Genomic DNA, 13,699 nt, shown 5'->3' with positions numbered 1-13,699 from the left:
TTGATGTTCCACCTTGCCGCTCTTGGAAGGTATCGATCATCTGGTAACGTCACTGGTTTCACCAAGTGAGTATGCTCCGCATATAACAACTATGACAAAAATAACATCAATAGAATCAAATACAAAAACTTAAATGACAGTAGAGTAAATATGTACTTGGAAAAAAAAAGCTTGTACTAGATGATCGATACCAAAAAATAGACGACACAACCAGTGATATCCTCGGGAGTGTTGTAGTTCTGATTGATTTTCTTCTCTAAGAAACTATGTATCAGGTCAGGCCAAGATACATTCTTTGACTTCTCAAGATCATCAACTAAACCAAAGTACTTTTCTTTGAGTTTATGAGCATCTTTTGTTGTAAAAAACAAAGTAATACACATAAACAGGCATAATAGCTTAACCATATCTTCGATTGTTTGTTCAGTATCTACTATTGGTATCCTATACTCCATATCTTCATCATCTTCACTATCGGGTACTTGTTCAACATTGTCATCATCACTGTCTTCGCCACCTTCAGATTTACAATTCTTGATTCCAGTACGCTTGAGCAGTTTCAAGATGGCATCTTGTAGCATTGGCCTTGTAACCGTGTTGCTATCACCAAAGTGTCTAATGTAGAATGGTTTCTGCCTCCATCCACCACCTCCCATCAAAAAGGTGTCATCAGTTCTTCTTCCTGCTATTCTTGGAATTCCAAACATTACACCTGGTGTCGACGTGATAATGTGTGTTTCACCTCTTTTAACAAACTCAAATGTGAGATCATTCTTGACTCGACCCCTTTTGTAACACTTCAAGTACTTTTTCACTGCACCTTCCAACTTTTCCCAATGACTTTCTGAGTACTTAGTGTGCCAGAACATCAAAAATATCTGTCCATAAGAAGATTCAGCTATCTTTTCCAATGTGGCTTCACTCAAAGTATATTTACTCGCCTTCATTCTGGAAACCAGGCTATGTAATGCTGTGAAACCAGACCTATACAACTTCCTAACAGATTTTGGCACAACCTTACCTGCAAAATTTAATTGGTTTTATTTCAGTACAACATTTAGGGACTACATATTCATCATCTCAGAAACACAATCAATCACTATTGGCCTTATGTACTTCATATCCAAAGATCATTATCACATAAACAAAGAAACAAATGAATTTAGAGTACATAAACACTACAATGTCTCAGTTTTTTAGTTATGTACTGCCAATTATGTGCCAGAAACACAAACAGTGGTAAATAGACACATAAACAATGTTACCCATTCACTACTGGACTTATGTACTGCCAAAAAACAACCTAATTAAGAAAAAACCTCAGTATTTGATATATGTACTGCTGGCTCTATGTATCAGAAATAAAATGAAACACATTGCATATCACTTTTGATTCTTATTCTACAGTTTTGTAGTTATGTACTGCCAATTCTAAGTGCTAGAAACACAAAGTAGAAGTTGCATGTAAACTCTGATAGGTTTTCATAAATTTTTAGTCAGTACTTCTAATATGTACTGGTGGATCTATGTCCCAGAAACAAAAAATATACTGAAAGTGTTAGAAATAGTACCTTTTTTCTGAATTGGTGCGTTGTTACTCGGTTTTCTTCGTTTTCTTTTTAGTACATCTGTATATTCATCGTCCGATGAACTTTTTGAAGTTTTTTTTTTCGATTTCGGTGTTTCAACCTTGTTACTCTCTTTCCTCTTTGATTTTCGTCTTGAAATTCCTGATTCTTCTTCTGATGACCTAAGAGCAGTACTATTATCTCTTATTATTTCTTCTTCTCTGATTGTTCTTTTGATTTTTCTTGTAACCATTATTAGGTTTTTAGATTTTTCTCTGAATCAGACGTTGTTTTCAGAGGGAAATCGTATGATTGAGAATGAACTTTGAGATCTGTTTTGTTAGAATATGGATATCTCAAAATGATTGAGATTCTCTTTGAATTTTCTCTGTTAAGATTTCAGTTTCTCTGTGTAACGTTATAAACATTAATGATTTTTCTGACCGTTTCAGCGGTTTTGTACGGGAATATATAGTGGGTGCATTCTTCACACGTGGTAACTACTAGGGTAAGCTCGTCATTTTGTTCTTTTCAGAATATTATGGACCTAGTGATAAGTCTAAAACCCGGTTGGACCCTACTATAAATAAATATATGGGCTTAGGACTAAACTAGGAATTACCAATATGTAGTATTATAGTGATACTAGTTAGTGGCAGGTCCACCCACTAAAGCCCAGTAACTAGTGGTCCATAATAAAAAGAAAACATAAAAATGGACCCAATTTTTTAATCCCAGGTCCTGTACACGTGCGGGACAAATCATGTGAAATTTTCAAATACCTAAACTACCCTTCCAATCCTACATATATTTAAGCAGCCTATTTCAAAGTTTCTAAAAAAAACAGCGAATTCACATCAGGTTTCTGCTCTATTTCTTCTTCTCGCTTTAGGGTTTTTGAAGATTTCTTTAGTGATTTTAACAGGTATGTTGCTTAATCTTTTCTATTTTCTTCTTTCTGCTACAGTTTCATGGAGATTGGTTGTGTTCTGTTTGTTTTTTATGAATCTTGTTCGTATTTATTAAGTTATTTGGTTAGATTGTTAAGTTTTTAGCTTATTTTAGCTTTCGATTTGATTATCTTTCTGTTTTGTTTTCAAAATCAGGTTTGTTTTCACTTTCAGATCGTATTATCCAGCAGTACATATATGACATACTCATTGTTTCTGCTACAATTTTTGAATCATGTTTAAGATTTGAATTTTGGATCATGGAGATTGGTTGTGTTCTGTTTGTTTTTTATGAATCTTGTTCGTATTTATTCAGTTATTTGGTTAGATTGTTAAGTTTTTAGCTTATTTTAGCTTTCGATTTGATTATCTTTCTGTTTACTTTTCAAAATCAGTTTTGTTCTCACTTTTAGATCGTATCATCCAGCAGTACATATATGACATACTCATTGTTTCTGCTACAGTTTTTGAATCATGTTTAAGATTTGAATTTTGGATCATGGAGATTGGTTGTGTTCTGTTTGTTTTTTTATTAATCTTGTTCGTATTTATTCAGTTATTTGGTTAGATTGTTAAGTTTTTAGCTTATTTTAGCTTTCGATTTGATTATCTTTCTGTTTTCTTTTCAAAATCAGGTTTGTTTTCACTTTCAGATCGTATTATCCAGCAGTACATATATGACATACTCATTGTTTCTGCTACAGTTTTTGAATCATGTTTAAGATTTGAATTTTGGATCATGGAGATTGGTTGTGTTCTGTTTGTTTTTTATGAATCTTGTTCGTATTTATTCAGTTATTTGGTTAGATTGTTAAGTTTTTAGCTTATTTTAGCTTTCGATTTGATTATCTTTCTGTTTTCTTTTCAAAATCAGTTTTGTTCTCACTTTCAGATCGTATTATCCAGTAGTACATATATGACATACTCATTGTTTCTGCTACAGTTTTTGAATCATGTTTAAGATTTGAATTTTGGATCATGGAGATCGGTTGTGTTTTATTTGTTTTTTATGAATCTTGTTCGTATTTATTAAGTTATTTGGTTAGATTGTTAAGTTTTTAGCTTATTTTAGCTTTCGATTTGATTATCTTTCTGTTTTCTTTTCAAAATCAGGTTTGTTTTCACTTTCAGATCGTATTATCCAGCAGTACATATATGACATACTCATTGTTTCTGCTACAGTTTTTGAATCATGTTTAAGATTTGAATTTTGGATCATGGAGATTGGTTGTGTTCTGTTTGTTTTTCATGAATCTTGTTCGTATTTATTCAGTTATTTGGTTAGATTGTTAAGTTTTTAGCTTATTTTAGCTTTCGATTTGATTATCTTTCTGTTTTCTTTTCAAAATCAGGTTTGTTTTCACTTTCAGATCGTATTATCCAGCAGTACATATATGACATACTCATTGTTTCTGCTACAGTTTTTGAATCATGTTTAAGATTTGAATTTTGGATCATGGAGATCGGTTGTGTTCTGTTTGTTTTTTATGAATCTTGTTCGTATTTATTCAGTTATTTGGTTAGATTGTTAAGTTTTTAGCTTATTTTAGCTTTCGATTTGATTATCTTTCTGTTTTCTTTTCAAAATCAGTTTTGTTTTCACTTTCAGATCGTATTATCCAGCAGTACATATATGACATACTCATTGTTTGTGCTACAGTTTTTGAATCATTATAAGATTTGAATTTTGGATCATGGAGATTGGTTGTGTTCTGTTTTGTTTTTTATGAATCTTGTTCGTATTTATTAAGTTATTTGGTTAGATTGTTAAGTTTTTAGCTTATTTTAGCTTTCGATTTGATTATCTTTCTGTTTTTTTTTTCAAAATCAGGTTTGTTTTCACTTTCAGATCGCATTATCCAGCAGTACATATATGACATACTCATTGTTTCTGCTACAGTTTTTGAATCATGTTTAAGATTTGAATTTTGGATCATGGAGATTGGTTGTGTTCTGTTTGTTTTTTATGAATCTTGTTCGTATTTATTCAGTTATTTGGTTAGATTGTTAAGTTTTTAGCTTATTTTAGCTTTCGATTTGATTATCTTTCTGTTTTCTTTTCAAAATCAGGTTTGTTTTCACTTTCCGATCGTATTATCCAGCAGTACATATATGACATACTCATTGTTTCTGCTACAGTTTTTGAATCATGTTTAAGATTTGAATTTTGGATCATGGAGATTGGTTGTGTTCTGTTTGTTTTTTATGAATCTTGTTCGTATTTATTCAGTTATTTGGTTAGATTGTTAAGTTTTTAGCTTATTTTAGCTTTCGATTTGATTATCTTTCTGTTTTCTTTTCAAAATCAGTTTTTTTCTCACTTTCAGATCGTATTATCCAGCAGTACATATATGACATACTCATTGTTTTTGCTACAGTTTTTGAATCATGTTTAAGATTTGAATTTTGGATCATGGAGATTGGTTGTGTTCTGTTTGTTTTTTATGAATCTTGTTCGTATGTATTCAGTTATTTGGTTAGATTGTTAATTTTTAGCTTATTTTAGCTTTCGATTTGATTATCTTTCTGTTTTCTTTTCAAAATCAGGTTTGTTTTCACTTTCAGATCGTATTATCCAGCAGTACATATATGACATACTCATTGTTTCTGCTACAGTTTTTGAATCATGTTTAAGATTTGAATTTTGGATCATGGAGATTGGTTGTGTTCTGTTTGTTTTTTATGAATCTTGTTCGTATTTATTCAGTTATTTGGTTAGATTGTTAAGTTTTTAGCTTATTTTAGCTTTCGATTTGATTATCTTTCTGTTTTCTTTTCAAAATCAGGTTTGTTTTCACTTTCAGATCGTATTATCCAGCAGTACATATATGACATACTCATTGTTTCTGCTACAGTTTTTGAATCATGTTTAAGATTTGAATTTTGGATCATGGAGATTGGTTGTGTTCTGTTTGTTTTTTTATGAATCTTGTTCGTATTTATTCAGTTATTTGGTTAGATTGTTAAGTTTTTCGCTTATTTTAGCTTTCGATTTGATTATCTTTCTGTTTTCTTTTCAAAATCAGTTTTGTTCTCACTTTCAGATCGTATTATCCAGCAGTACATATATGACATACTCATTGTTTATGCTCTTAGATTCTGTTTCTTGCATAAATCTATCACTTTTTTTAGTTTGACCCATCAGTACGTATGTGAAATACTGTATTTTAATACTGTTACATATTTGTCACATTTGCAGGTTCAAAACATGTCTGATGCAGAGTATTCCAATCCAAATACCTACTGCTATGCATACATTTACTATAAGCATCATCATTTTGCTCACCTGGTTACTTTTAAATCTTGTATTGATGACCTGAAATTTCTTATTTGTGAAAACTGGAGAACCTTGAACCCTTCTGAGATTATCATCACTTATGTTGAGAATGGTGTCAAAGTGCATGTGATTGCTGACTTTCAACTTCATGGTCTCGCTTCCTTGCATTTTTCAAAGAAATCGGCGTTCTTTGAGCTGCATGTGGATTTTCTTTCAGCTGGTGGATGTAGTTCCTATACATTCAGCGACGTCGACAACAATTCAGAACTGATTAGGGCAGACAGAGATAGTTATGAAACTGATGGAAAAGAAATTGTTAAACCTTTTCTGTCCGATGGGTGGGAGAATGTTTTTGATGATCCTAACAAGCTTTTTCATGGTGGTGTTGATGCTGTTCGGTTGGCCTGTCAAAAGTATTGTTTGAAGACTGGGTATCGCGTAACAAAGGTGAAGAATGATCGTGAAAGGTTCACAATGAAATGCAGTAAAGTCCCATGCACTTGGATGATCCATGCAGTTGCTATTGATTCTACTTGCGATGTTTTTAGGATAAAAAAGTATGTTGGGAGGCACACTTGTGGAGCTGGTGTGAAGTTGAGAAGTCCTAAAGTATCGAAGAAGCTGGTAAACAACCTTATTCATGATCGTGTGATGCACAACCCACTTATCAAGCCCCGCGAAATTGAAGATTATATAAAAGTTGGTGCTGGTGTTAATATAAAATATCACCATGCATATCATGGTTTGGAACGGTCACACCATGAAATTTTTGGGAATGATGTAAAGTCTTACTCTGATCTGGTTTGGTGGGTGAATTCATTGAAAGAAACAAATCCTGGTTCTTATGCGGATTTTCAGTTTAGCGATCCAACTCAGACATTTGAAAGGTTATTCATTGCAATAGGCGCTTGTATTGAAGGTTATAGACTTTGTCGACCAATGATTTTTGTTGATGCAACTTTTCTGACCGAGATATTTAGAGGTACCCTTATGGCTGCTACTTGTCTGAATGGGAATTAAGGCAAGTGCTCTTTGTTACGTTTTAATTGTTATTGTTTACAAGTTATTCACTGCTTTTAACCGTTGGAACTTTTTGAGTATACCATTTATGTACTGAAAAGTTATTGTGTCTAACACACACTAATTCATATATGTAAGCATAAGACCTTTTTTTGAGTACAACATGTCTATTATGTACTGGAAATTCTTAGTCTATTTTCCAGTACATAATATATGTTACGTCTATGAATATAGCAACATATTTAGTGACATTATATAATATATGTATTGTTTGTTTTTTGCAGGTTTTTATCCGCTAGCCTTTGCATTGGTCCCAGGAGAGGATGTTGACAATTGGGATTGGTTTATGTGCAATCTTAGCAACATTGTTGATGACCGTCCTATCACCTTTATGTCTGATCGTCATGAAGGATTGTTGAGGGCTATTCCTAAACACTTTCCTACTTCCCATCATGGCTATTGTTACTACCACTTGCAAGGAAACTTACCAATCAGGAAATCGGTCGAGAAGTACAAAGAAGTTATGGATTGTTTCAAAAAAGCAACTTATGCTCTCACACCAGCAAGATATGAAGAAGCACTAATGGAAATGGAGTTAATGGGAAGGCCTGGGGTTGCTGAGTATTGCCGCAATATGCCTAGGGAACATTGGTCCAGCGCGTTCTTCACTGGCTGTAGATTTGGTCAGACTACATCAAGCGTTGTTGAGTCCTTCAATAATTGGATTCGGAAAGACAAGAGGTTGCCTGCCTGCGCCCTCGTTGACATGATCAGGTTTGTGTGTGTGTTTTTTTTGTTGGTGTTTTCTTTGTTTTTGGTTCATTTTTTTTTTTGTTCAAAATTTATTACAGGTGTTCTTTTTGTTCCATTCATAGGTTACGCGTTATGGAGTTGATGAATGAACGTCGCAAAATGAGTCTTTTGATGGACCCAGAGAAGCTCACTCCTACCTACGAGGCGTTACTTAAAGAACATATTCAAATTAGTCGAGTTTGGAATGTGACTCAGTCATCTGCGTATGAGTATGAGATTCATTCGCCTAGGTTAGCTTTATCCCATAAAACAACTTTTACTGTACTATAGCATACATGTAGGAGTGAATCATATGTTTTGTTTTTTTGTATTTGTTTGCAGTGCTGCATATATGTACTGCTTTTAAGTTATTTGTGCTGAAAAGCTTTTTACGCATCTGCAGGTCTCACACTGTTGATCTGCTGAACAAGACTTGCACCTGCCAAAGATGGCGTGTTTATGGTTTTCCATGCTCTCATGCTACAACAGCTATATCTGCCAAGGGTGATCGATACGTAGACTATATCGAAGACTACTTCAAAGTTACAAATTTTCAGCAGCTGTATTCAATTGCTATCAGACCAATCCCCAACTACAACAGGCCAGAGCAGTATCTGCCAGAGGATAATATTTTTCCACCCCATCCACGAGTTCCACCAGGTAGGCCAAAGGGAAATCGTATCAAGAATGCATGGGAGAAAGCTAGGAAGTCCGTCCGTTGTTCCAACTGTAAGAAGAAAACTCACCACAACAAGGCAACGTGCACTGTCATTCCTTTATACCCATGAGTTTTAGATTTTCAGTTCTCCCTTATTAATTCTATTTGTCATAATGTGTGTTTCACCTCTTCTAACAAACTAAAATGTGAGCTCATTCTTGACTCGACCCCTTTTGTAACACTTCAAGTACTTTTTCACTGCACCTTCCAACTTTTCCCAATGACTTTCTGAGTACTTAGTGTGCCAGAACATCAAAAACATCTGTCCACAAGAAGATTCGGCTATCTTTTCCAATGTGGCTTCACTCAAAGTATATTTACTCGCCTTCATTCTGGCAACCATGCTATGTAATGCTGTGAAACCAGACCTATACAACTTCCTAACAGATTTTGGCACAACCTTACCTGCAAAATTTAATTGGTTTTATTTCAGTACAACATTTATGGACTACACATTCATCATCTCAGAAACACAATCAATCACTATTGGCCTTATGTACTTCATATCCAAAGATCATTATCACATAAACAAAGAAACAGATGAATTTAGAGTACATAAACACTACAATGTCTCAGTTTTTTAGTTATGTACTGCCAATTATGTGCCAGAAACACAAACAGTGGTAAATAGACACATAAACAATGTTACCCATTCACTACTGGACTTATGTACGTCCAAAAAACAACCTAATTAAGAAAAAACCTCAGTATTTGATATATGTACTGGTGGCTCTATGTATCAGAAATAAAATGAAACACATTGCATATCACTTTTGATTCTTATTCTACAGTTTTATAGTTATGTACTGCCAATTCTAAGTGCTAGAAACACAAAGTAGAAGTTGCATGTAAACTCTGATAGGTTTTCATAAATTTTTAATCAGTACTTCTAATATGTACTGATGGATCTATGTCCCAGAAACAAAAAATATACTGAAAGTGTTAGAAATAGTACCTTTTTTCTGAATTGGTGCGTTGTTACTCGGTTTTCTTCGTTTTCTTTTTAGTACATCCGTATATTCATCGTCCGATGAACTTTTTGAAATTTTTTTCTTCGATTTCGGTGTTTCAACCTTGTTACTCTTTTTCCTCTTTGATTTTCGTCTTGAAATTCCTGATTCTTCTTCTGATGACCTAAGAGCAGTACTATCATCTCTTATTATTTCTTATTCTATGATTGTTCTTTTGATTTTTCTTGTAACCATTATTAGGTTTTTAGATTTTTCTCTGAATCAGACGTTGTTTTCAAAGGGAAATCGTATGATTGAGAATGAACTTTGAGATCTGTTTTGTTAGAATATGGATATCTCAAAATGATTGAGATTCTCTTTGAATTTTCTCTGTTAAGATTTCAGTTTCTCTGTGTAATGTTATAAACATTAATGATTTTTCTGACCGTTTCAGCGGTTTTGTACGGGAATAGATAGTGGGTACTATTATAGTGGGTGCATTCTTCACACGTGGTAACTACTAGGGTAAGCTCGTCATTTTTCTCTTTTCAAAATATTATGGACCTAGTGATAAGTCTAAAACCCGGTTGGACCCTACTATAACTAAATATATGGGCTTAGGACCAAACAGCAAATTTTGCTTCGATAAAAGAGGGATGAGTTCACCGGTTTGATAAAACAGGGAAGAAACAGGGTTAACGGGAATTTTTGTGGTTTATGTTTGGAATATACGTGACAGAATGGAGAAGGAAAACTCAGCCAAGATTTTATCTACCTAATATAGAGAATTTGGAATGATTTAGAAGACGTTTGAAGGGGTTATAGAGAGGAAAACCCGTAGCTTGGCAGGGAAGAAAATAAGAAGATTTTCACGAGATTTTTAAGGCCTGTGGTGTATAAAAGGGTTTGTACGAGTTCTATGGAGGTTATCGAGACCTTGGTACACTTTATAGAAGTTTCAGAGAGCTTAGAACCCAAACAGAAGAGAAAGAAAAATTCACAGGCGAGCTGCAGACGAAGTAGAAGAAGAACACAGAACAACACCTTAGAACAGTCGCAGGAACCGTCACCTATTCTTTCATATTCAAGCTCTTTTGTAACAATTTTTCCAACAATTAATAGTGTTCGCAACAGTTCTGTCAAAGGTTTCTCTGTAACAGTGACTTCTGTAACAATTATATCTGTTACAAACTCGCTGCTTTACACCTTTTCTCCCTTCTAATCAACTTTTGAGCAACAAACATGTATTTTGAGAAAGTGATTAATACGAGGAGGTAAACCCCTTTGCTGAGGCGATGGAGGAAGCAATTTTTCCAATTGCTATGTGGTAATTTCTATTTAATTAATTTTTGCAATCTCTTTTATGATTATTTGCATTGAACTGAAATTGAATATATGATTCTGATTAAGTGGTTGTGTTCTCAATTGATGGGTCATGTTTAGGTTAAGTCTTTTGATGATCCATGCTTTCGATTTACAACTATTTTTTTGAGAAACTGCTTGTCTAGGCGAAAATATTAGAATCACTTTAAACGTAAAGAGTTGCATGAATATTGATTAGATTAAATCACATAGAAATTGGACATTGGTGGAATCCCGAGTCTCGGTGCTTTTAAAATCTTGATAACAACATTGTCTTGAGTTTTCTATTTTAAAATATAATTCTAAAATCAAATCTCTACAAGTCTTTGACGAACCACTTTTCTTACCACTGTAAAAACTACATCATCCGTCCCAGGCGGATGTATCCCCGACAATCGCACTTTGCTCGTCCGCTGAATATCCACCCGCTTGGGAGTCTTGGGTGGACTACATATACTCCAACCCCGATCATATGGAAATGCTCCACTATTTGGGCATGGAGGACGCCATAGCAGCCTCTCGGTATAGAACTGTCCGGCGAGATCATGACAGTTTGGTGCGCTTATTTGCTCGTTGGATGATTGATCCTCACATGTTTTATTTGCTTCGTGGGAGGTGACTTCAGTGTTGGAAGACGTGGTCCGCTTAATGGTTTGCCTATTCATGGAGACACCTGCTATTCTGAGTCTTGTATCTTCAAAGCTATGAATAAGAGCGATAGGGATCTTCGAGATCATTTGATTCTAGCCAAGGCAGATTCGATAAACTTCCAAATTTTGGACGAAGTTAAAGTCGAGGATCTGGAGAAAGGATAGGATAAAGAGGAGTTGAGATCTTCTTCCTGATGATGAATCTCCTCCGAAGGTTATTAGAGGGGGTAGTTCTTTGCCCCACTTGTCCGGCTCAGAGAAGAGGAGGCGTCTTTTCGCGCTGAAACAATTAGCAAGATCTATGCAAGTTGGTAAAACACGATGAATGGTTCATATCCGTGCTTCCGAGTCCCCAGGACTATCATTCAAATCAATGTTTGTCGTGTTCCAATAATAATCCAATAAGATTATTGTGTGTCGGTAATGGGTTTCCTGTTCGCATTCTAGTAGGCGCAGGGCATTATTAGCATAATATGTGATAAAGGCGGGAGCGATCAAGACAGTATTGTCATTTTATACGGCAGTCCCCGAGTGTCAAAGCGAACAGATTCTGAGCCACGACGAGTAAATTATGTTTAACGTGCTTGCATATACGGCTATGCCGCATGAGGCGCGGGTATGTGATAGTTATGATGTATGACTACGCGACTTTCAGAGAGGGATTTTAGTTGCAGCACCCACATGGTCATATATCAATCAGCTGGCCCAAGCGGATACTCTTAGAGAGAACATGTATCTGTGTGTGACAATGATTGAAATAGCTTTTGGATGTTGTTTAGATAAATAACGGTGCACGTAGTCTTATTTCAAAGAGATTGCTGACCCGAAGAAAGAACATGCTCCACTAAAGGTGGCAAAAACCAAGAAGGGAGTATATGATCAGCCGACAGCGGGCGTAGGCAATGCTACTGCAAAGCTGTGGGAGGCCAAATCAGCCGCCGAGAAGGTACAATGCAAGATTGAACATGAAAGGAATGAGTTTGCTTCTCTTGACAGGTGGCATTCATTTACGAAGTTGTTTTATTTTCATTTATTCCTTCGTTCTTTTGTTGTTTTCATCATTTGGTTTAATTGTGTGTTGTAATGTTTGGAAATTGCTCATTTGTTCAAGTGTTTAAGTGGAGGGCCGATGAGTGCAACTTGCGCGCCTCCTGATATCTTATTTAAGTGTTCAAGTGGAGGGCGGATGAAAGCAACCTGCACGCCTCCTAAGTGCATAATTCCGACTTTTATTTAAGTGTTAGAGCTATGATATATGGCTCATTGTCTATGCGCCTCTGATGCATATGCTTTCTAGATTTATTTATTATTTAAGTGTAAATCAACCTTCACATCTTCAATGTGTATCGGTTTTGTAAACTACTTAATTAAAGCGGAGATGTGATTATTGGGTGTTCATGTTGTATAAGTATAACCCCCTAGATGTTAGTTATGCGCGCCTGTATGGTAGGCGGTGTTTGGCGCTTAACTGATTTGACTATTCACGCATAAGTATAGTCTTCTAATAATGTGTAAGAGCGTTTGATTTTGTTTTGTGTATGTCGACCACGTGATAAATATTGTTCTTTGATCAATTACTTCATTTGTTGAAGTATTGTTTCGTTATTATGACCCGAGTTTGCTTGGTTTTGGAGGTGGAGCATCTCAATCATCTAATGAACGTATTCCGCGTCACATGTAATCATTTTGATAGTGATAATATACTTTGATATTCCCGACTGATAAATGTCGATCGGCTTGAGATAGAAGCTCACATGAGCGGTGTACTACCTTCTTCTTTGCTTCTTAACGACATTGTGAGCAGTAGCTACTTACATATTTTCACCATTCAAGCATATGTAGGCCGACACGATCGTTCAATCCGACGTTTAATTATGTATGCTCGACATGTTCGCCCGTTGGTTGAGAGTGTTGTCATCTGTGCACTATTATTGGAATCATTTGACGATACCAATAAAGATGGATGATCATAAGCGTGAAATGACATTTGCAATAGTCCGCTCAGTGGGAGAAAGCGCGTCAGTGGCCTTGCATAAAGCCGAGCCATACTCGGGGGATACTTGTGCATTTCATTGACCATAAAGCAAGATGAAGAGAGCGCATCAATCTGCAAGTGGAGATGCACAATCGCAAGCGAGGGCTTCTTGAAGCAATTATGTCCAGATGTATCCACTTCGTAGGAATTTGAGGATCCATTCTCAACAAGCCAAGTGTTGTATTTGCAGGGTATAAATCTTTGTGCGAATGTTTTAGGCGCTCACCATGCTCCCTTATCAGGAGAGAGAGAGAGAGATGACATTTGCGCACAAATATTGAAATCATTTATCAATAATAGAGATAAGATAGATTATTATAAGCGTGAACTAGCATATGTGCATGTCCCTTTAAGCTCCGCCTTAGCTTCTTTGGCGG

The 13,699-nt window shown here is 35.4% G+C and overlaps 1 protein-coding gene across 1 annotated transcript; it reads left to right on the top strand.

Moving 5' to 3' along the window:
• Positions 1-5,726: 5,726 nt before the first annotated feature.
• LOC113312688 lies at positions 5,727-7,717 on the top strand. The gene is made up of 4 exons (XM_026561425.1): positions 5,727-5,823; positions 5,917-6,714; positions 7,100-7,593; positions 7,691-7,717. The coding sequence occupies exons 1-4, from the start codon at positions 5,727-5,729 to the stop codon at positions 7,715-7,717; spliced, it is 1,416 nt and encodes a 471-aa protein (XP_026417210.1).
• The last annotated feature ends 5,982 nt before the right edge of the window (positions 7,718-13,699 follow it).

The sequence above is a fragment of the Papaver somniferum genome, chromosome 9, assembly GCF_003573695.1.
Source record: "Papaver somniferum cultivar HN1 chromosome 9, ASM357369v1, whole genome shotgun sequence".
In the NCBI taxonomy this organism is placed as follows: Eukaryota; Viridiplantae; Streptophyta; class Magnoliopsida; order Ranunculales; family Papaveraceae; genus Papaver; species Papaver somniferum.
This window is presented reverse-complemented; position numbering and strand designations above follow the sequence as displayed.